The sequence below is a fragment of the Chenopodium quinoa genome, unplaced genomic scaffold, assembly GCF_001683475.1.
Source record: "Chenopodium quinoa cultivar QQ74 unplaced genomic scaffold, ASM168347v1, whole genome shotgun sequence".
Lineage (NCBI taxonomy): Eukaryota > Viridiplantae > Streptophyta > Magnoliopsida > Caryophyllales > Amaranthaceae > Chenopodium > Chenopodium quinoa.
This window is the reverse complement of record NW_018743041.1, coordinates 1-23,980: the sequence shown is the minus strand read 5'-3', so window position 1 is coordinate 23,980 and position 23,980 is coordinate 1. Positions and strand designations below refer to the sequence as shown.

Below are 23,980 nucleotides of genomic sequence, written 5' to 3'. Positions count from 1 at the left end.
ATTTTCAAATGTTTCTTCATGAGGTTCAAGTTGATCATTCAACTCTACTATCTCCCTATCATTGGCACTAATTTGTAGATCTTTCGGTCTACTCATTGATGAAAACCGTTTTTCATCAAATATTGCATCTCTTGACTCAATAACTTTATGAGTCGATATATAATCATTTTGTTCTATTACATAGAACCTATAGGTTTTGCTATGTTCAGTATAACCTATAAAGATGCAATCCAAGCCCCTTTCACCGAGCTTTCTTTTCTTGTTGCCGGGCACTCTTACGATTGCCCTACAACCCCAAACCTTGAGATACTTCAAGTTTGGCATTCTCTTGTACCAAAGTTCATAAGGAGTGGATTCTTTTTCCTTTGTGGGAACCCGGTTAAGAATGTGACATGCTGTCAACATAGCTTCACCCCAGAACCCTTCACTCAAACCTGAGTAAGACAACATGGAATTAACCATTTCTTCAAGAGTTCTGTTTTTCCTTTCAGCTACACCATTTGATTGTGGTGTATAACCAACTGTAGTCTCATGAATTATACCCAAAGATTGGAAATAACTTGGATCATAGTATTCCCCTCCCTTATCAGTTCTAATTCTCTTAATAAATGAATCTACTTGCAATTCTACTTCCCTTTTATAAATATCAAACTTGGTTAAAGCTTCATCTTTGGACTGCAAAAGATACACGTAACAAAACCTAGAATAATCATCTATAAAAATGACAATGTATCTTTTGTTCCCCAAAGAAGGCGTACTATGAAAATCACACAAGTCACTATGGATTAGTTCTAAAATGTTAGAACTTCTCTCAACTCTCTTAAATGGAGTTCTAGTGAGCTTGTTCAACATGTAAGTAGAACACTTATTAGGAGAAATATCACAACATGGAATCAAATCTTGTTTGGACATGAAGAGCATTTGATTATAATTCACATGTCCTAATCTAGAATGCCACAAATCAAACAAATTTAAATCAACATGATTATCACTTGCATCAACATTCATACAAACATTATCAAATCCATACATGTCTTTCAAAGAAAGCTTAAATAATCCATTACATAAATAACAGCGACCTATGAAATTTGTTCCTCTAGTAATTATACACCTATTAGCTTCAAACACTAATTTATAGCCAAGACTATTCAGGGAAGGCCCGATACAAGATTCCGACTAATATCCGGAGCATACAACACATCTCTAAGAATGATTGCATTCCCCGAACTAAACACTAGTTCTACTTGTCCTCTACCAAGGACCTTGATGGTTGAATTGTTTCCCATAAGAGATCTTCTCCATCACCAACCTTGTGAAAGGTTTTGAACCAATGCCTCATCTTGCATACATGCCTTGAAGCCCCCGAATCAATCCACCATGAGTCATCATCCTGCACCATAAAAATGTTAGGATCTGTTGCATTTAAATCCAAACCGGAATTAAATTCAACCTCATGAATTGGATTACCTTTGGTGGGTTGTTCCTTGCTAGTGCTAGCATGACCCTCCTTGGTTTTCTCCATCCTTTTCTTAAAGGAAAAACAGTCCTTCTTGCAGTGTCCAACTTTACCGCATTCCCAACAAGCAAACTTGTTATTGTTTGCTTGCTTCTTGGACTTTCCCTTGAAAGAGGTATTATTCTTCCTCTTTCCACTAGTGGAAGCACTAGTTTTTCCTTCCTCTACCAAATTAATGGTAGATGAGCTAGGATTCCCATCCTTAGCACTTTCCATGGCTCTTATCCCTTCTTCAACTTGAAGATGGGTGGCCAACTCGGACAAAGACATGTCCTCTTTCTTGTGTTTAAGCTCATGCTTAACATTTTTCCAACTAGCAGGCAACTTGTCAATTATACTTGAAACTACAAACAATTCATCCATAGAAATACCATGTTGTTTCAAGTTCCCATAGATTCGTTGTAATTCATGAAATTGGTCCATTATGGACCGAGCATCAACAAACTTGAAATTATTAAAATTACTTACTAAAAACTTCTTACTTGAAGCATCTTCAGCCATATATTTGCCTTCTAAGGACTCCCAAAGCTCCTTAGCCGACTCCACATTTTGATACACATCAAAAAGAACATCTTCCATACCATTCAAAATATGACCACGACAAATAAAGTCATCGTTGTCCCATTTTGACATTTCTCGAACATTATCCAAGGATTCTTTCTCATGTTCACTAGGCCTTGGAGTACTAATAACATAGGCTACTTTCAAAGATGTAAGAAGAAAGTACATCTTCTTCTTCCATCTCCGAAACTCCACACCGTCAAACTTCTTGAGTTTGACGAAATTTGTGGTCAAATCTTTCACACTAGACATGCTTGTTAAGTATATAAACTCTTTAGATTGTTAGGTTTTCAAGTAATTCTAAAACAAGAACTACTTTAACAATTGTGGGAATAAAACCTAACTATGTATAATTGATAATGAATTATACAAAAAACCAAATACAATTCAATGTATTACAACCAAACACCAAATTACTATAGAATTATAGAAAATACAATGAAAAACACTAGTTGTGAAAGATAATATACTTGCCTCTACTCCAAGCTTTAACAATCAACATGAACATGAGAAATCGGTGACCACTTGAGTCTCAATTCTTGATACACTGACTTAGGCGTATGAATACATTCCTAAAGAGTTTAATTTCCCCCACAATGGTGCTTGGGTTTGTTCCGGAAATACTCTTTGAGATACAAAAGTCAGCCCAACGTTCTTTGTACTAAGAACCGATGAAAGATGATCAACACACTAAGAAGGATTAATTGGAAGAGAATTCTCTCAAAAGTTTGCAAGAAGTTTGAGAGGAAAATTGTGAAGAATACTTTTTGGAGAGAAGAAGAATCAATTCGTCCTTTTTTCTTTTTCGAAAAATTAAGCCTTATAACAAAGACTCAACCGTCAGAAAAACCGCAAAACAGGGAGGCGCGGGCGCTCCACCAGGAGGCGCGGGCGCTCCACCAGGAGGCGCGGGCGCTCCACCAGGAGGCGCGGGCGCGCCACCACAGCAGCGCGGGCGCGCCACCATGGGGCGCGGGCGCGCCACCCTTGCACGAGGGCGCGCCACTTGCTAGCGCGGGCGCTCCTCCTCGATCTTCCAATTTCCAGAAACCTGACGCGATTTTGTCGCGGTTTAGGCGCGGGTCGCGCCAAACCATGACGCGGGCGCGCCATCCGGAGGCGCGGGCGCGCCTCCTAAACTTTACAGATTTTCCAGAAACTCAGCGCGATTTTGTCGCGCTTTTGGAGCGGTCCGCGCTTGTCTTTCACAAGCGCGCTAACAAGTGGAGCGATTACTCCACTACAACACTCTAAATAATCCAACAAACCAAACGCCAATCACCACTAAACTGAATAACATAAATTGAGTACTAGTTGAATTACCTGATGCATATTTGAATGAGGGAAATGTTAAGCATTGCACCACTTAGAAATTCATTCACATCTTCTTTGAATAGCCATGCCATTGCATCATCATCGTAGTGGAACATTTCCTTAGGTAGTGGAACTTGAATGGGGCTATCACTAGGCAACACACAAACACGGTTGTGCAGATAAGTTAACTCCTTAGAGAGCGATTGAAGCACTGTGTCTTCAACTAGTGGAGTAGCTTGCATAGCTGAACCTCGCGAAGAGCTCTTGTTCGACGCTTTTCCACTCATCGATCCATGTTCACTCCTCTTCTTTGACATCGGTCGATCAATGCTCTTTTGCCCCTCCACCCTCTTCTTTGAAGTTTGGCTTTTCCTCGATGGCTAATAAGACAAATTAAAGGACACAAATGGTTAAAAAAGAATTTCTTCCAACACTTGGGATTAAAATCGGGTATAGAGTAAAGCGTGAACTCTAAATGTAAATTACCTGGGTTGTAAACCGTATCCAAGCACATGGCCATTGCACAAAACTACCTTTGGTTGCCCAAAGTGTAGTGAACTCATCCTCCTCTATGGGCACAGGTATTAGGATGTCCTCGAATCCGGCCACCACAGAATTGATCACAACCGAATAGTGCTCTGGCCGAAGCGGTTGCAAATGGACCGTAACTTGTTCGGCCGGTTGAGCACTTCCATACGCAACCAAATTCAAAGCTCCACAGTATGAATCGCCCGGGTGAAGAAGTTAACAACGGGTCTCTTCCTACACCGAAGATCAGTTGTTAGAACCAAGTTAAACAAAGAAAATCAAAACAAAAAAAAAAGTAAAAAAAAAAACAAAAAAAAGCAGCAATAGCACAATAAAAACAGCAACAACAATGCAAAAACAGCAGCAACGCAAAAACAGCAACACAGCACTGCTGCCTGCTGCCTGCTGCACTGGTGCACTGCTGCCAGCTGCTGTGCACTGGTGGTGCACTGCTGTGCCAGCTGTTGTGTTGTGCAGTGGTGCACTGTTGTGCCAGCTGCTGTGCACTGGTGGTGCATTGCTGTGCCAGCTGCTGTGCACTGGTGGTGCATTGTTGTGCCAGCTGCTGTGCTATGCAGTGGTGCAGTGGTGCCCTGTGCACTAGTGTGCTCTGCTGTGCTCTGGTGTGCTGTGCAATAGTGTGTTGTGCACTGGTGCACTCATAAATAGTCATAACATGTCTTTATCACTTAGTTACTGGTGACTAAGGCTTGAAATTAAAAGAAAATAGCAATTAAGGGGTTTTAGAACGCATTTTCAACCAAAATGGCCCGAGTAAGGCCATTTTCACTACTAGGATGCCTATTTCCTACATTTCTTGTCTAGTGAACTCATAAATAGTCATAACATGTCTTTATCACTTATTTATAGGTGGATAAGGCTTGAAATTACAAGAAAATAGCAATTAAGGGGTTGTAGAACGCATTTTCAACCAAAATGGCCCGATTAAGACCATTTTGACTGCTAGGATGCCTATTTACTACATTTCTTGTCTAGTGAACTCATAAATACTCTTAACATGTCTTTATCACTTATTTATAGGTGACCAAGGCTTGATATTACAAGAAAATAGCAATTAAGGGGTTTTAGAACGCATTTTCAACCAAAATGGCCAGAGTAAGGCCATTTTGACTACTAGGATGCCTATTTCCTACATTTCTTGTCTATTGAACTCATAATTAGTCATAACATGTCTTTATCACTTAGTTATTGGTGACTAAGGCTTGAAATTACAAGAAAATAGCAATTAAGGGGTTTTAGAACGCATTTTCAACCAAAATGGCCCGAGTAAGGCCATTTTCACTGCTACCATTTTCATAAACAACAGCAACACACAACACCTGAAGGAATTGTGTCCTCACCAATCTGTGCAATTACTAGATATATAAATGGATCGTATTATGGAGATAATAAGTTCGTTCTTTAGGGTCGTCACTTGAAGTTGCTAGACGTGGTAAGTGAACTTTGGGCCGGTAAAACGGACCAAAGCCCAATTGAATGGATCCTATTAGGTCACACTATGTGGTTATGGATCAATATAAGAAGAAGCCCAATTGTTGGACTTCCTCTATGATGGCCGACCAAAGGGGAGAAAGAAAGGGGTTTGGGCTTTGCCTAAACCTAAACTCTATATATATATGATACATATTGAGTTGCCTAGAGTTAAGAAAATATAAGAAAAATAGATCAAGGCTTCTCTTTCTCTCCTCTCTTTCTCACGCCATTCCTCTCTCTCCTCTTAGCTGTGAGTGTGTGAGGTGTGTGTGGGATTTCGGTCATCTTCTATACTCCGTAAAGGTGATCAAAGGTGTTTGATCCGACTATCTAGCAGTAGTGGAGTGTTGATCCTTGCCCGTGGACCGAGTAGAGGGACAACGTTTGAGGTCCTTTATCTCCTTCCTTGTAGCCGTTAGCAAGTGGATTTCACGCTTCAAAGGTATAACTTTTATGTGTTTCTTTTGTATGTTAGTAGAGATCCTGTTTAGGTGCTTATTGATATGATCAATGAAATTCCGCAAAGAGTACCTTAATTCCAACAGTGGTATCAGTTAGCCTACTACTACGTATATTAGATCATAAAATAATACGATTATTTGAAATCTACGTAAATTTTAAATCAATTAGGAGGGAGTACATAATTTGATTATGGTCAATCATAATTTAAATGGTGATTTAAGGTTTGGAATATGATTAAATTTGATTTAATGGTTGCTCAATTTTAAAACCCTAAATTTTTTTTTTATTTTGTTGCCTAAAGTTCGAAAATTTCGAACCTATAAACCCTAAATTCGAAATCTTGTTCATTAATATGCATAAAAATCTGATTTTGTGTATTGTTTATGATGATTTTGAATAAATTATACAATAATTGGATTGAAAGATTATATAAATTGTTTATATATGATTAATGGTTTTGATTTTAAAAGTTAAAAATTAAAACTTGAATTGTTGTATGAAGAACCCTAATATTTAAAGTTGAATGTGATTTAATTTTAAATATGGTAAATTGAGTATAATTGTTGTATTTGATTTATTTTAGACCACTTTAATTTATTTTATAATTGTTGTAAAATAAATTTAACTCAAAAAAAAGAAAAAAAAAAGGGGGGAAAGCTGTTTTGGGCAGCAGCAGCCACGGCTGGGTGGCTGTACAGCAGCCACGGTGGCTGCTGCTGGTGGTCGGACAGGGGCAGCAGGGTGGCGGGGAAGGCAGCAGGCAGTGGTGGCAGTGGCAGCCGTGGAGGCTGCTGCCTTGGCAGTGGCAGCCACGACACACTCCAAATAAAAAAAAATTTTTTTTTTTTGAAAATTAAAATTAAAAGAGATAAAATCAGTTTTTTATGTGATAAAATCAGATTTTAATTGAATGAAAATCAGTTTTATTTGATAAGATTTTAAAAATTCTAATTTTTCTTAATTTTGGAAATTGAGAAAAATAAAGAAATTTTATCTTTTAATTGTGTTAGGATAATATTGAGCAATATTCCAAAAGATTATGATTGATAGGAGATAATATAATTATCCCATAATTAAATAAGAATAATTGATTTAAAATATTATTGGCTAGTAATTAGGATGGGAATAGATATTTATGGAAATATAAATAGGATTTATACACTTTCCATAATTTCAAATTTGATTTGATAACCATCTTTGACTTTTAAAATATATGATATTTTATTTTAGTCATAAAATATGTTGATTGATTAAATAAAGTCTCCTAATTGTTAGGATAATTATGGAATCCTAAATAAGATTTATTTTTTCCATAATTAAAATTTGATTTGATTTTATTTCATGCCTAATTAAAAATATATGATATTTAAATTAAACATGATCGTCAATCAATATTTTCTAATTACGGTATTAAAATATGAGATATTTTAAGGAATATGTTTGCCTAAATAAGAATATTTGATATTTTATTTTTGTAAAGCATGATGCGTGATTTATTATATGGCTTTTATTATATAATATGTGATATTATATTGCTATATAATGACTAGTATGGCCCTAGTTAGATTTGAAATACGGTCTGCGCACCGTTTCGTATTTTTGTAATCTAAATACGGTCTGCGTACCGTCAAGTATTTATTGAAATTTTATTTTATTTGTCATTTAAATTTATAAATACATACTTGTAATCCAAGAAGAGTTCGAGATGTGAAGACCCCGACCATTCAAGGATGGAGATCCATGATGATTCGAGTGGGAGCATATCAAGATTAGTTCTTAGGATTAGGGGCCATACTATGTCTAATGCTTATATTTTTCTTATGTATCTTAAGTAGTATCATGCTAGGAATTTTATAATCATTGTTATGTTATGCGTGTCTGATCAAATCGCTAGAGTTCACTAAATTAATCACACATAATTAACATAGGTCCCGGATAATATTGAGAATGCTTTTCCAAATAAAGTAGCCAAGAAACCTTTCGATCATTGGTAGTGGGTCAGGCCAAAGTCGGGTACTATTAATTTTCTTAAGGGAATTGGTGTAAAATGTGATTTTACGACTTGTTTGGTTTAACTCAACAAGATGACCTAAAGAGTTTAGCATCTTGAAGCAAGGGTAATAATTGAACATAAGATGATTAATTATTAAACCAAGAATTACAAGCGTTGTAATTAGCAAAGAGTTTGCTTACCTTGAAAATATAACTGTTGATGATAAGGCCAAAGTCTGCTTGATAGTTATATAAATTGGATCTTGGAATCACTGAATTCATATGGGACTAATTGAATTAAGTGTATTAAAGCTACCTTTTCGCTTACTAGGTACTTTAATTAATTAAACATAAATTAATGAACTTTGCTTTTCTAATTTTGTTGTAGATGACTAGCCAAAATACCAACGTTTTAACACCGTCTAAGGGAACTGACTTAAGAAACGAGATCTTTGAGATTCGTAAAAGGGAATTTGATGATAAGGAGTTATCATCTATTTATGTTGTTGAAATTAATCTTACATCTTCCTCTACTTGGGTATTTGATACCGGTTGTGGTTCTCACATAGTTAATGATGTGCATGGACTACGTATAAGTAAGAAGATAGCTAAGGGAGAACTAGAGCTTCGAGTCGGAAATGGAGCAAGAGTTGCTGCCCTTGCCGTAGGAAGCTATGAGTTAAAACTCCCTAGTGGGCTCGTTTTAAGACTTAATAATTGTTATTATGTTCCTGCAATAACGAAAAACCTCATTTCTGTTTCGGTATTAGATACTGAAGGTTTTACTTTTGAAATTAAAAACAAGTGTTGTTTTATTTCGAAAGATGGAATGTTTTATGCCCGAGCAAGATTAATTAATGGTTTGTATGTATTAGAGAATACAGTTCAAATTTATAACATAGATCATAAGAAACAAAAATCGAATGATTCAAACAAAACTTACCTATGGCACTGCCGGATGGGTCATATTAACCAAAAGCGCATCCAAAAACTTCAAAAGGATGGAATCCTCTCTTCTTTAGATTATGAATCTTTTGAAAACTGTGAATCATGCTTGTTGGGTAAAATGACCAAGTCACCTTTTAGTGGAAAGGGTGAAAGAGCAAGTGACCTCTTGGGTCTTATACATACTGATGTTTGTGGACCAATGAGTTCAAAGGCTCGTGGTGGTTTTAGTTACTTCATTACTTTCATTGATGATTTCAGTAGATATGGATATGTCTACTTAATGAGGCATAAGTCGGAATCCTTTGAAAAGTTCAAAGAATTTCAGAATGAAGTTCAGAATCAACTTGGCAAGACAATTAAAGCATTACGATCTGATCGTGGTGGCGAGTATTTGAGTCAAGAATTCGATGATCATCTTAGGAATTGTGGAATTCTTTCACAGTTGACTCCTCCAGGCACGCCACAGTTGAATGGTGTATCTGAAAGGAGAAATCGAACACTATTGGATATGGTTCGATCTATGATGAGTTTCACTGATTTACCTTTATCATTCTGGGGTTACGCTCTCGAAACAGCTGCACACACACTAAACAAATGCCCGTCCAAAGCAGTAGAAAAGACCCCATATGAGATATGGACTGGAAAAGTTCCAATTTTATCTTTTCTAAGGATTTGGGGTTGCGAGGTCTATGTAAAACGTTTACTATCAGACAAATTAGCACCCAAATCAGATAAGTGTTTCTTTGTGGGATACCCAAAAGAAACTAAGGGTTATTACTTTTACAATCGCGAAGAGAACAAAGTGTTTGTTGCTCGCGATGGTGTCTTTCTAGAAAAGGAATTCCTATCCAGAAAGTCAAGTGGGAGTAAAATACATCTCGAAGAGATTCGAGATGAGCAACAAACGGTTGTGGATAACACCACAACAGAGGCGGAAACACAAGACCCTAGTGAGTCTGTGTTGATGCAGGCCAAATCAAACGACGAGGCATCTACCGTCCCACATGAATCTAATTCATGCGAAAATCTTCAAAGTGTTGAAGAGAACATTTCTACTGTTGCTCAGAACCCGCGTAGGTCTATCAGAATCAGAAACAAACAAGTTGTTAACGTGATGCTGACAGATAATTCTGAGATTTTTCTTATAGAAAACTCAGAGCCTACAACTTATAAGCAAGCTTTGGCGAGCCCAGATTCTGAGAAATGGCTTGGAGCCATGAAATCCGAAATGCAGTCAATGTCTGACAATACAGTTTGGACCCTGGTAGATTTACCCGATCGGGTTAGACCTATTGGTTGTAAATGGGTGTTCAAAATTAAAACAGACAAAGACGGTGATGCAGACGTCTATAAAGCAAGACTGGTTGCTAAAGGGTTCAGACAAATTCATGGTATTGACTATGATGAAACCTTTTCTCCAGTGGCAATGCTTAAGTCGATTCGGATCCTATTAGCAATTGCCGCATATTATGACTATGAAATATGGCAAATGGATGTAAAAACCGCCTTCTTGAATGGGTTCTTGACGGAGGATGTGTACATGACACAACCAGAAGGTTTTGAGGATCCAGAGAATCCTAATAGGGTATGCAAGCTTCTAAAATCCATCTATGGATTGAAGCAGGCATCTCGGAGCTGGAATCTTCGATTTGATGAGGCAATCAAACAGTTTGGTTTTCTCAAAAGCGAAGAGGAATCTTGTGTTTACAAGAAGGTTAGTGGGAGCAGCTTAGTCTTCTTAGTCTTGTATGTAGACGACATACTTCTCATGGGTAACGATGTACCAATGCTTGAGTCAGTCAAGGAATGGTTACAGAGTTGTTTTTCCATGAAAGACTTAGGAGAGGCTGAATACATGTTGGGAATTAAGATTCATCGAGATAGGTCTCGAAGAATGATTGGACTGTCACAGGAGACTTATGTTGATAAGGTCCTGAACAGGTTCGATATGGAAAACTCCAAGAGAGGTTTCATTCCCATGTCTATTGGCATATCGCTTAGCAAGACTCAGTGTCCTAAAAATGCTGATGAGCAAACGCGAATGAATAGAACACCTTACGCTTCGGCAATAGGCTCTATTATGTATGCCATGATATGTACTAGGCCAGATGTTGCATATGCTCTGAGTATGTGCAGCAGGTTTCAGGCTAATCCAGGTGAAGCACACTGGCAAGCCGCCAAGAACATCCTTAAGTACTTGAGAAGGACTAAAGGAATGTCTTTGGTGTATGGTGGAGAAAATGAGTTGGTTGTCACAGGCTATACGGATGCAAGCTTCCAAACAGACAGAGATGATTATCGCTCTCAGTCAGGATACATCTTTTGTCTGAATGGAGGAGCAGTCAGCTGGAAGAGTTCAAAGCAAGGGACTGTTGCAGACTCTACGACAGAATCAGAATACCTTGCTGCATGTGAAGCAGCTAAGGAGGGAGTTTGGATTAAGAAGTTCCTTACAGAACTCGGGGTTGTGCCTAGTGTTTTGAGTGGCATTGAGTTATATTGTGATAACAATGGTGCCATAGCGCAGTCAAAGGAACCTAGGTCACATCAGAAATCCAAACACGTAATGAGAAAGTATCATCTCATACGAGAGATTGTTGACAGGAATGATGTCAAAATCTGCAAAGTTCATACCGATGAGAATCTTGCTGATCCTCTCACCAAACCTTTGGCCCAGCCGAAGCACGAAGGACACACTAGAGCTTCTGGGCTGAAGCAAGTGCTAGAATGGATTTAGAATTGTAATAGTTTAGTTGAAACTTTTACAATTATAAAAACATTGACTTGCGGTTTTATGTTTAATGGAAATTGAAATTTCTTCTTATTTAATGATGGTTTTAATATTAAATAAAATGTCCAGAATAACTGTGATACAAGATGGGCTTATCAGGTTGATGACCTGATAAAGTGAAACCCCATTGTGAACCGGTTTCATAAGTTATTCGCTGATTCCTAGTCCGAAGTCATTAACTTGGACATAAATGACTTTTCTAAATAAGACTAGCATGTAAGATTGATTGGATAGCGCAGTTTCATGGGCTATAGGGGCATTAGATGCTCAGTCAATCACATGGATATGTATGTATGATACATGATCGAATCATGACCTACCTTGAAGTTTGGTTATAAACTTCCGGATATATTAGTGGATTCCTTAGACATGAGTGGAACACTGTTTTCTCTTGATTAATTAGAGGGATGTGCTTGTATCTCAACGCTCTCTGTAAAAAGGGGCTATACAGGATACTTGTGGTTCATCTAATTGTTGAGTGGGAGCTTTGGTTGTCACAAGATTGAATAAGTCACTCTGTTCTGACAGAAATTGTGTCATGGCCCCTTGAAGAGGGAGAATTGAAGAAATGCATGGCCGTGCTCGAATGGATTATTTGATAATCATTCGTTTTGTCAATTCAAACTCATAGTTCAAGTAAATGATTTGAAGGGAATATGATCTCGACATTTGATGCAGTCATATTATCAAATCAGACACAACAGACTTAGGGAATTTGTAGATTGCACGCTTGTCTCAGACAAGTGGGAGATTGAAGGAATTGTGTCCTCACCAATCTGTGCAATTACTAGATATATAAATGGATCGTATTATGGAGATAATAAGTTCGTTCTTTAGGGTCGTCACTTGAAGTTGCTAGACGTGATAAGTGAACTTTGGGCCGGTAAAACGGACCAAAGCCCAATTGAATGGATCCTATTAGGTCACACTATGTGGTTATGGATCAATATAAGAAGAAGCCCAATTGTTGGACTTCCTCTATGATGGCCGGCCAAAGGGGAGAAAGAAAGGGGTTTGGGCTTTGCCTAAACCTAAACTCTATATATATATGATACATATTGAGTTGCCTAGAGTTAAGAAAATATAAGAAAAATAGATCAAGGCTTCTCTTTCTCTCCTTCTCTCTTTCTTACGCCATTCCTCTCTCTCCTCTTAGCCGTGAGTGTGTGAGGTGTGTGTGGGATTTCGGTCATCTTCTATACTCCGTAAAGGTGATCAAAGGTGTTTGATCCGACTATCTAGCAGTAGTGGAGTGTTGATCCTTGCCCGTGGACCGAGTAGTGGGACAACATTTGAGGTCCTTTATCTCCTTCCTTGTAGCCGTTAGCAAGTGGATTTCACGCTTCAAAGGTATAACTTTTATGTGTTTCTTTTGTATGTTAGTAGAGATCCTGTTTAGGTGCTTATTGATATGATCAATGAAATTCCGCAAAGAGTACCTTAATTCCAACAACACCAACAGTAGTTCAATAGCAACACATCATTAGCAACTCAACCGCAACAACATACAGCACAAAATAACGCAAAAACCGCACAACACAACAAACTTCACAAATTCACAGCTGAATCAAAGAACCAATATCACCATCCAAAGAAATAACTACACAACTCACCTGTAGAACCGGAAAGTCATGTGGTGTTGGATTTTCAAGCTCCCTCAAGTACGCATGTGCAGGATTACCAACCTACAACAATGTATTGATAGTGCGAGGCTAATTAGAACCCACATAACTCAACAAGTCAAAATACTTATAGATTAGAAACCACGTAATCATGTACCTCCTCGTCTGCATGTATCTCATCTTCTCCTTGTTTTCGTGGGTAACTACAAGAGTCGACCGTTGTAGTCGAGGAGAAAGGCAAGCTCGGCAAGTTCATTTGCTTTGCCCATGCATTGAAATCTTCTCGCATCTCGTTGCGCACTTGTTCCTTAATTGATGTCACCGTAGCATCCAAGTTGACCGGTGAGTTCACACTTGCCCGGGATCTCCCTGATTTGGTATATTCTGGACCCATCACCTTCTCCCATCCTAGCAAGCTCCCCCCGCACCCAATACGCGTCCTGGATGGTAGGGCTTTCCTAAAGCCAAGGTGAAAGGGTCCTTCTCCACTGTTGGGATGAGCTTGCCTTCAACAAGCTCTCCAGTGTACTCAAGCTGTAGCAAAAGCAAAAAGGCAACATCAAGTTAGTGTTTATGTAAAGTGATATATATACAACAGATTCATGCAGTTCACAATTCATAGTTGCTTACAAGTTTATCTGCCATTTCTTTTGTTTCCGGAGCCTTGATGGACCATTTTCCGGTTTTCTTGTCACGAGAATGCAAAGAACAGAAGAAATCTCCAGCACGACTCACCAAAGTACTGGTCGTGGAGTCAGAGGGCATAGTGGAGGACCCTAGTAGCGAAGTGGGGTATACTCCCTCACTCACCCACGTCTCCCTCCATTCATCATACGTCATACACCTCACACGATGGTAGTATTGCTTCTGCAATGCATTCTTGGAATTCTGCTCTCTTATTTCCTACATATTTAGACATATTAGTTTCAAAACTACCAAAATATTAAATATATTTTACAATTGTCATCAGAGTTACTTGAACTTACAATTGCTTCTTTTTTGCTTTTTTGAAGAACGAAAGCATCCCAATCTTCCTTTGATACACTAGGCCATATTTGCCATGGGAGTTTCTCTTCATCGATGACTTCTTCATCCATGCCACCTTCTTTCTTGTTCTTTGGTTTTCTCACAAGCTTCTTTGTGATAAACCGACGAACTAAGGTGGTCTTGAACCCTCTGAATCTTGTCGCAAGTAAGGATTCAAACACCCTTCGCTTGGCGTACTCATTTGGAATGTTAAATAGACTCTGCAAGCACAAATAACAGTCATTATTAGTTTTCCCATTAAATAACAATAAAGTGAAGGAATTTACAAATGTGGAAACAAATCACTTACCCGTGTATCATTCCAAAACGTGTCTATCAAGCCAATAGGTACGTCGCTCAAACGAAGAGTAATGGGGATTTTACGCGCACAAATCCCAACTTGAACAGCATACTGACGACGCCATTTGCCTGTAGGTTGTCCTACCCTGTCATACTCAAAGACCATTGGACCGACAGGTTTCTTGAAACTTGTAGTCGGACCCCTCAGCTTTTTCTGCGCTGGTCCCTTCACCCCCCTCCACTTTGGTCCTCGCCGAACGACTCAGACATTGCATTCTCGATAGAAGGCGCTTGTTCAGCTGCAATTTCAAACTCATCAAGCATACGATCCGAAACATCTTGAGCCTGATCTTCTGCCTCACCCAAATTAGGCTCCTTGTTCACATCATACAACTCGTCCCCAACCCCAGATGAATCATCATCATCATCCTCCACTCCAATACGGTAGTGATCATCCGCCATGAGATGTAAAACCTGTCATTACAAACATAACATGTTATTAGTTGTAATATAAATAAATTTATAAGGTAAATTTATAATAAAATATAAATTGCTGAATTATAATACAAATTAACATAGAAAATGGGGAACTAAGTTACTTCATTCATTTAAAAGAAAATAAGAAAAATGGGCAAGTAAGTTAGCAATTTCATTCATTTTCACCTAAAAATGTGATTTAATAATACGTTCGACGCCTACAATTTCAAACTAACAAAAAATAGTACCTCAATCTAATATTCCTTCGTCGTGGTCTGATCGCATGTAATTGGCTTGGTCGTCTATCTCATTTGGTACAATAGGTCTAGGAACAGTGAAAGGTGCTGAGTCATCAAACGCATCATATTCTTCCTCATCCTCGACATCTCCAACGCCAAGGATTCTTCTTTTGCCGGCTAGCACAATAGACCATTTTGAGTCGGCTGGATCACTTACGTAAAACACTTGCTTGGCTTGAGATGCAAGGATGAATGGTTCAGCACTATCATTCAGGTGGCCAAGATCTACAAGAGTAAAGTCATCATGTTTGACGTTACGCCTGTTATTATCAACCCACTTACACCGGAAAAGAGCAATCGTGAAGTCACAATAATCAAGCTCCCATATTTCTTGAATTCGACCGTAGTGTGACAACTCTGCATCAACAGGTGATTTATCCTTAGCACTTGCAAACTCCCTTGACGATGCCACAAGAGTTACACCACTGTTTTGGGTCAAGGATGATTTCAAATCCTGATGCTCAGTCCAAAATGTGTACCCATTTATGTCATATCCCTCAAATGAGCGAACGTCATCCCTAGGACCATAAGCAAGCCATCTTACTGTATCTGTGACACTCTCATACTTTCCACCCATCACTCGATCACGAAACCAGCTCACAAACTTCTTATTATGCAAATGCATAAGTGCCCGTTCACCTTTCGATGGAAATTCATCACGCAAACTAGCCATGTGCTCGTTTAAATATGGGTGAACATCTGCAACATGGTGCAACACATATAGGTGCGCTTGTAAGAACTTATCTTGATCAGGCGACATTCGTTTCGACCCGATTGTGCCATGACCATCAAGTCTCCCTTCGTGTCGAGAAGTAGGAATACCAATAGGTTTAGCAACGGCTATATAGTCGGCCACAAAATTACCGACCTCCTCAGCCACGGTCCCTTGAATCATACTTCCTTCCGGGTGAGCCCGATTCCTGACTTTATCTTGCAATGTATCCATATGTCTTTCAAAAGGATAGCACCACCGCATGAACACTGGACCGCATAACTTAATCTCACGCACCAAATGAAGAATCAAATGCACCATTATGTCGAAAAACGAGGGTGGGAAGTACATCTCAAATTTGCACAAAGTCACAACCACATCCGCCTGTAAAGCATCAAGTGTACAAGGATCAAGCACTTTGCTGCATATTGTATTGAAAAACGAACAGAGGCTTGTAATAGCTACCCGCATGTGCTTTGATAAAATACCACGTATTGCAATTGGTAGGAAAACTTGCATCAGAACATGACAATCATGGGATTTCATACTTGTCAGCTTCAATTCTCCATTTAAGGATACAAATCTCTTCATGTTAGATGCGTACCCTGATGGAACCTTAATGCCATACAGACATGCACAAAACATCCGTTTTTCTACCCTGGACAATGTGTAGCAAGCCGGAGGTAAATAGGCCTTGCCCTCCTTGGCTTTTCCCTCATTTTTCTTCTTCGACGCATCCGTGGCCTTTCCCTTTCCCTTGCTCTTCCCCTTTTTATGTTTTCGAACTCAATTCATTTTCCTTTTCCTGTTCCTTTCCCTTACTAACCCTTTGCTGAACCCAAAATTTTGGACGAACCCCCATCTTTTTCAAATCGTCCCGTGCACCCTTTCCGTCCTTTGTCTTGCTTTGAATATTCATCAGCATTCCCACAAGAACATCACAACCATTCTTCTCTATATGCATTACATCAAGACAGTGCCTAACGTCATGTTCTTTCCCGTACGGGAGCAACCAAAAGATTGATTCTTTTTTAAAGAGAGCAGTTGACTCCGCCGCTTTTTTTGATTTCCCAAAGACTGTTCGTACACCCTTTACTCGAGCGTAAACCTCTTCACCAGTCAACCCTAGGAGCAGTCCCCTCTTCCACTGTCCCATCGAAAGCCTTTTTCTGCCTACGGTACGGGTGATCGCGCCTGAGTAACCTTCGGGTGCGCAAGTACACCTCTTTGTGAGAATGATCAAGGCGCCTGCTTGGCGTACCATCAATACAAATGGGGCATGCTTTTTTCCCTTTGTTCTTATACCCGGACAAGTTGTCATACGCAAGAAAATCATTAACGGTCCACATAAGAGCTGCACGCAATGTGAACATCTCATTCTTATGAGCATCAAAAATAGAAACCCCTTCGTCCCACATCTTTCTCAAATCATCAACAAGGGGCGCAAGATAAACATCTATGTCGTTTCCAGGTTGCCTTGGCCCCGATATCAATAGAGAAAGCATTATGTATTTCCGTTTCATGCACAACCAAGGAGGCAAATTGTAGATCACTAACAGTACCGGCCATGTGCTATACTGGGTACTGAGAGTGCCAAATGGATTCATCCCGTCCGTGCACAAACCAAGCATTAAATTTCTAACTTCATCACCAAATTCTCCAAACTTGATATCAAGGTTCTTCCATTGCGGGGAGTCGTCTGGATGCTTCAGCATTCTGTTATTCTTTCTTCCCTCTGCATGCCACCTCAAGTTTTTAGCGTCTGTTGGTGTTGAGAATAGACGCTTAAACCTTGGAATAATGGGAAGATACCACAACACCTTAGCAGGCGGTCCCTGCTTACCAGCATTGCAACTCATGCGCTTGTAGTGCGACTTCTTATATCGTGGACACTCCTCCAATTTTTCATATTCATTTCGATAAAGAATACAATCATTAGGACATGCATGTATCTTCTTATACTCCAAACCAAATGGACACATGAGCTTCTTAGCGTAATAGTAAGACTTAGGAATTTCATTCCCGTCAGGCAACATCTCACTTAACACGCTCAACAAAGAAGTAAAACTACTGTCCGTCCACCCATGCTTTGACTTAATGTTAAAAAGTGTTAGCACGGCGGATAGTTTAGAGTATTTTTTGCACCCAGGATACAAGGGCTTTTTAGAAGCCTCCGATAATGACTCAAACACGTCACCTTCAAAAGCACGCATCATCTCATCCACCCCTTCATCCTCGACCTCATCCACATGATCATCCTCAAATCCATCCTCAGCACCAGTATCAACAATATGTTCATCATTCTTGTATTCCTCTTCCACACAAATGTCATTGTTTCTATCATCATGCACATCATTCCCAATAACATCCCCAATGTACCCTCCTTCTTCACCGTGCCAAATCCACACATGGTATTTAAGCCTAAATCCACGACAAACTACATGATCTCTAATGATATCAACACTATTGACCACCTTCACATTAATAAAATCAACACAAGGACAATAGAGGCAATCGAAACCCATTCTGCGCTAATAAGATGAAGCCCTTGCGCAAAACTCTTGAACCCCATTAAAGAATTCCAATGTATCACGTCTACCATACATCCAGCCACGATCCTTCTCCATTAAGTAAATTGTCACTAAACAGGGCAATATATTACGAATCATGTATAATTGCTACCATCTATTATATAAGTAAATCGAATTCAAACACACAACATGCATATAACAATCATATAGATACAAAAATGCATATATGCTTCCAAAGGGCCCTTATCACTCCAACCTAACCCATCCTTGAACGTTTACTCTCACTAGTGAATGTATGTCGACTTTCCAATTTTAAGGAAAATCCGGCAGCATTTCCCCCCAGTTCTCCAAGTACACGACGTAGGTAATTACTTACCCACATATGTACCCAGAGAACATGGTGATCGAGGAAATGGTAAGACAAGATGTTCCTTAAAATCGAAAAAAAGGACATACATTCACCGCCTAAGTGAGAGTAAACGTTCAAGAACAGTCCCAACCGGGGACTATTCAAGACTTTCTCCTAATGAGAAAGCCTTGAACGGGTATCTAGGCATATGATGATACATGCAATCAATTAAAAAACAATGGATTAATCACACATCATGATAGAAGTTGCACTAAAGTTATATCATACACCATCTCCACAAAAGTGTGCAAACAAGAACTTATATATAGCACATAAAGTTATATATATACCTGAGTACCTACAAAGTCTCAACACTCTCAAATAGAAGGTCAATGCTTCGCCCAAAAGTTCCTCTGAATCTTTTTCAATATAGCCTATATAGAACACAAATAGAAACCAGATTAAGGGAAAAGATAAGAATGATATTAGTGAGCAAGAACAAGAACAGTCAGAGTAAGATACCAGGATGCTTTCCGCCCACTCTCCAAACTGATGATCTTACCCTAGAAGCCCTTGACACCCATTTCTTAGCCTGAAACACATATATAGTGAGAACCAACTCGTAAAGAAAAGTATATTCAAGGGAAGTTAAATGAAGGAAGCAAAATGTTCGACGCTTAAACTCATAATTTACAGAAACCCTAAACCCTAAACCCTAAACCCTAAACCCTAAACCCTATACCCTAAACCCTAAACCCTATACCCTATACCCTATACCCTAAATCCTAAACCTATAAATGCTTTACTCTTATATACTTTACTCAATATCTAATGCTTACTTATCTCATTTGATACGCTTTTTAGTAGAATTTGATGAGCTACTAATGTAAATGAACTACTATTATTAGCTTCCTCTCAACTTTTTTCTCTTAAATAAAAAGTACTAAATTATCCTATAAACAAAATAAAATTCTCAACTTTATTAGTGATGATAAATAAAGTTCTCATAACAATTTAGAATTATAGATAAATGCAGGTTGTACTAAATAGAATTCTCAACTTATAAACAGCAACAATAACAACTACAAAGGACTTACATTTGTGGAGGGGCAGCCTTGTGCGTTTAATGGAGGGGGAGCCTTGCGAGTTTAATGGTGTATTTAAGTAGCAATTTCCAAGCCCTAGAAATTACAAGAAACTTACAAATATTAAACTAAAGACCAATTCCTCATAAAACCACAACAATGGTGTTAATGCAATACATGGAGAAGCTAAGTGAATGGAGGAGCGTTATTACTTACCTAGGTCGAAGCTGCTTCAATAATGCATGGAGGGAGACAGAAGAGAAGAACTGAGTGCGTGCGTGCGCGAGGAGGCAGAACAAAGCCCATCCAGGCTGCGTGCGTGAGGAGGGCGAAGCTTCAATGGAAGCTTCAATGGAGGAAGGGTTTGGGAAGAGGAAATGCAGATAATTGAAGTAGCAATGTGAGTTAGGTTGCTTAGCTTAACTGCTTCAATGGAGAGGAGAAAGCTCTAGCCTTTCAATGGAGATGGAGGGAGAAGAGAATAGGGCGAAACTTTTTGGGAATTTTTGAAGCAAACAATGAAGAAAGTGCTGTTGAATTGAACAGGGTGAAGCAGCAAACCCAGCAAACCCGCGTTTTTTTTTAAATGCCACCGGTTTGAACCGGTGCTAACTTGCTTAATTGCCACCGGTTTAAGGAGAACCGGTGCCAACTCCTTCCCCATCCTTTTTTTTTTAATTTTACAAGTTGGCACCGGTTTGAACATGTGCTAATTGCATGCTTGGCACCGGTTTGGGATAGAACCGGTGCCAACTATTAATTTTTTTGGTCCCGCCCGTTTTATTTGGCACCGGTTTTTAAGAACCGGTGCTATAGGGGGGTGTCTATTTAATTTTTTCTACTAGTGTTACTAAAGAGGAAGAAGCCGTGAGGAAGATAGAGTAGCTGTCTTTGCCACGATGTCACCAATCCAAGAAATGGAGAAGACGCCGTCACCGTAGTCGATTTGAGAGTAAGATTACTAAAATCTTAGAAGAGGGCACTCGATTTAGGAGTGAGATCACTGAAATCTCAGATACTTGAGACTTTGAGAGGAGAGAGGGGAGAGAAAGAGAGAGGCGGGAGTGTGTGGAAAATGCGTTTCTGTTTAGGGAATTAGGGTTCTAGTCTCCAACCTTTTTTTTTTGTGTGAAAAGGCTAAGAAATAGAGAATATTCGAGAAATAAAAATGAAAAACAACTACTTTTTGGGTATCGGATCGGATATCCGATATCTGATATCCGACTTTTTTTCGGATATCGGATATATGAAATCCAAAATTTGGATATCCGATATCTTAAAAATCCGGATCAGATATCCGATTCAAAATCATATTCGGATCGGATTTCCATAATTTTCCGATCGGATGCGGATCGGATTATCGGATTTTTCAGATCTTCAAATAGTTTTGCTCAGCCCTCGTTTGATATATCCCACAACCTCAAGATTGTGAGATGCAAACCTAGTCTCAGCCCTTAGTGCGACAGTCTAGGGCCCACGCCAAAAAAAGGCCCAAAATTATATAAAAAAAATCAGTTTAATACTTTGTAACTTGTGGGCTTTAGTTGTAGATTTGGCTCCGTGTTCTTTGTCAAACTTACATTACAACAAAAGAGCTTTCTAAGAGTTAATTACTCAATTTATTTAGCAATTAGCATTAATTACTTAGCTATCATATCAGTCAATTAGGTGAAATTTACAATGTTTTCTAACCTCATCACCTCCTCCTTCTCCAGTTTCCATGAATAACATGATCAAAAATATAAATTTTTCCAATCAAGCTGCTTCACTTATTCTTCAATTATCAAAATTCAATCCCTTTAATTTTAACTAATTAATACTATGGCAACGATTAAGATATTTAACAAGATACATAGTAGCAAAAATAGTTCATCTATCACCAAATATTCAATTCCTATCTTCTTATTATTGGTTGTTTCTGATGAAATTTACGGCCGTTTCTTTTAATTGTGTACTATTTACATGTAAGAAGTATGGATTATTATATACGTACTCCCCTTGAATGTGACGACTTCAACTATTAAGTACCTTTATATAATATGGGTCCACTGTTATATATACTCCCTCTTAACCTAATATTTTGATGCATTTTTTTTTTTTACTTTTTCACGGTCTCTAATACACATGTTAAAATGATTTTTTTTTTTTTAATTTTTATATGTGTAAAAATTCTATAAACTAGATATTGATAAAATATACAATATCCAACAAGATCTTACACTAGTATATATGTGTAAAAATTATATAAACTAGATATTGATAAAATATACAATATCCAACAAGATCTCACACTAGTATATTATGTCTTTTCATTTAACAGAAAAGTACGTGTTCAATACTTTGAATGAAGTGTATGTATCCCAAATTGTCATTGAGATATGATAAGCTTCCTAGTAGAGTATGTTGGAGTAAGTTATGCAACGAAAAGTTTTTATCTCATACTTAATCGGGTTGATTTGTTCGATCGAGTAGGTGAGAGTAACTCCTTGGTTGAAAAACTCATTATTGTACAACAATCCGATACATGGTCATGTACCTTGTACTACATGACCGTGTGATACTTAAATGGGTAATTAAAAAATCCTTTCAAGAAACATAATTATATCCTTTATATAAAAATCCTAGCTTCATAAAACCATGTAAAATTGATGTAATTATGTTAAAACATCTAATTTATTAGTTTCAATCACCTACAATCAATTTCCATCAACACACATTAATTTAGAAACCTAGGGTTTTCAATTTGGGGATTATTAATTCAAAAACCAAATATGAAAGTTATATACATAATAATTATAATCAAACATCATAAAAATCATCACACAACCCAAAAACAATAATTGAATTAAAGCTTGAATAATTGTAAAACAAAAGAATTTTTTTTTTTTGGAAAACACACGAATAACAAGGGGGGAAGGGGAGGATGGCTAGCGCCACCTCCCACGCTGCTGCTGCTGCCGGCCCTATGCTAGCGATTGCTGCTGCCGGCGACCGCCGACTGTGGTGGTGGTGGCAACTGTCACCGTGGTGGAGGTGTGTGTGTGGGGTGATGTGTGTGAAATTAAAACGAAAGTGGAGGAGGAAAAATTAAAGGAGAGAGAAGAGAGAGAGAGAGTTTACCTTTGGTTATTCTCTACATTGGGCAAGATACGGGGTATTACAATTATAATGGGCATTTTGATTGTTGCTAAATTGATAATTGTTGAATTTAAACTAAACATAGTGATGATTGAATTGCTTGCTAAATTGAGTATATAATTTATTTATTATATCATAATCATGTTATGTTGTTGTTTCTTTTTTCTTTTTTTAATATGTTTTGGTGAATTCATTATCAAGTTTATGTTTTTATATAGTTAGCTTGGGTATTTTGACAATATAGGATTGTTTAATCTAATTGAAATTGTGACTTAATTTTCATAACGAAAAAGAAAAAAGACATGTAATTTATAACAAGCTAGTTTCTTTAGTCCAAAATAAAACTTCTTCCGCATTAAAATTCTCCTATATCACAAAATCATCCTCAACAAAGATCTAAGATACCTCGTAGATCAATGGGTATGCGTTCGATGGGTGACGGTCGATAAGTGACGGTGGCCCAACGGCCTTAAAATCCTGGATCCGCCATTAAACACGTACGAGAAGGTTATATACACTTTCTTAATATAGATTAAATAACTTGGATTTATATTATGCAACATATATTCTCCTCACATTAATAATACCATGCACGATCAATGGCTTTATATTGTAGGAAATATGACTTAGTTAAGTATATACAAACATAAACTTGATAATATATAGTCCTTTATACCACAAACAAGTATCACCATTAGCCACAATAGAAGTTATAAAAAAACTTTAGATTGTAGGAAATACGACTAATAGCAATAAAGATTAAAACTAACTAATCTGATTTAATAATGTTGTAGCGTGACATAGCATCATCACTGCCCTAAAATCGACTTTGCCT

General features: G+C 38.2%; 1 protein-coding gene across 1 annotated transcript; it reads right to left on the bottom strand.

Moving 5' to 3' along the window:
- Window positions 1–14,001: 14,001 nt before the first annotated feature.
- LOC110730647 lies at window positions 14,002–14,828 on the bottom strand. The gene is made up of 2 exons (XM_021910464.1): window positions 14,565–14,828; window positions 14,002–14,475 (listed from the first exon to the last, which is right to left on the bottom strand). The coding sequence occupies exons 1-2, from the start codon at window positions 14,718–14,720 to the stop codon at window positions 14,161–14,163; spliced, it is 471 nt and encodes a 156-aa protein (XP_021766156.1). The 5' UTR covers window positions 14,721–14,828; the 3' UTR covers window positions 14,002–14,160.
- Between the last annotated feature and the right edge of the window lie 9,152 nt (window positions 14,829–23,980).

Coding starts and splice junctions, on each gene's coding strand:
- LOC110730647 (XM_021910464.1), bottom strand. CDS start 14,720: ATGGTCTTTGAGTATGACAGGGTAGGACAACCTACAGGCAAATGGCGT. Junction 14,476..14,564: donor CGTTTTGGAATGATACACGG/GTAAGTGATTTG, acceptor TTGTGCTTGCAG/AGTCTATTTAACATTCCAAA.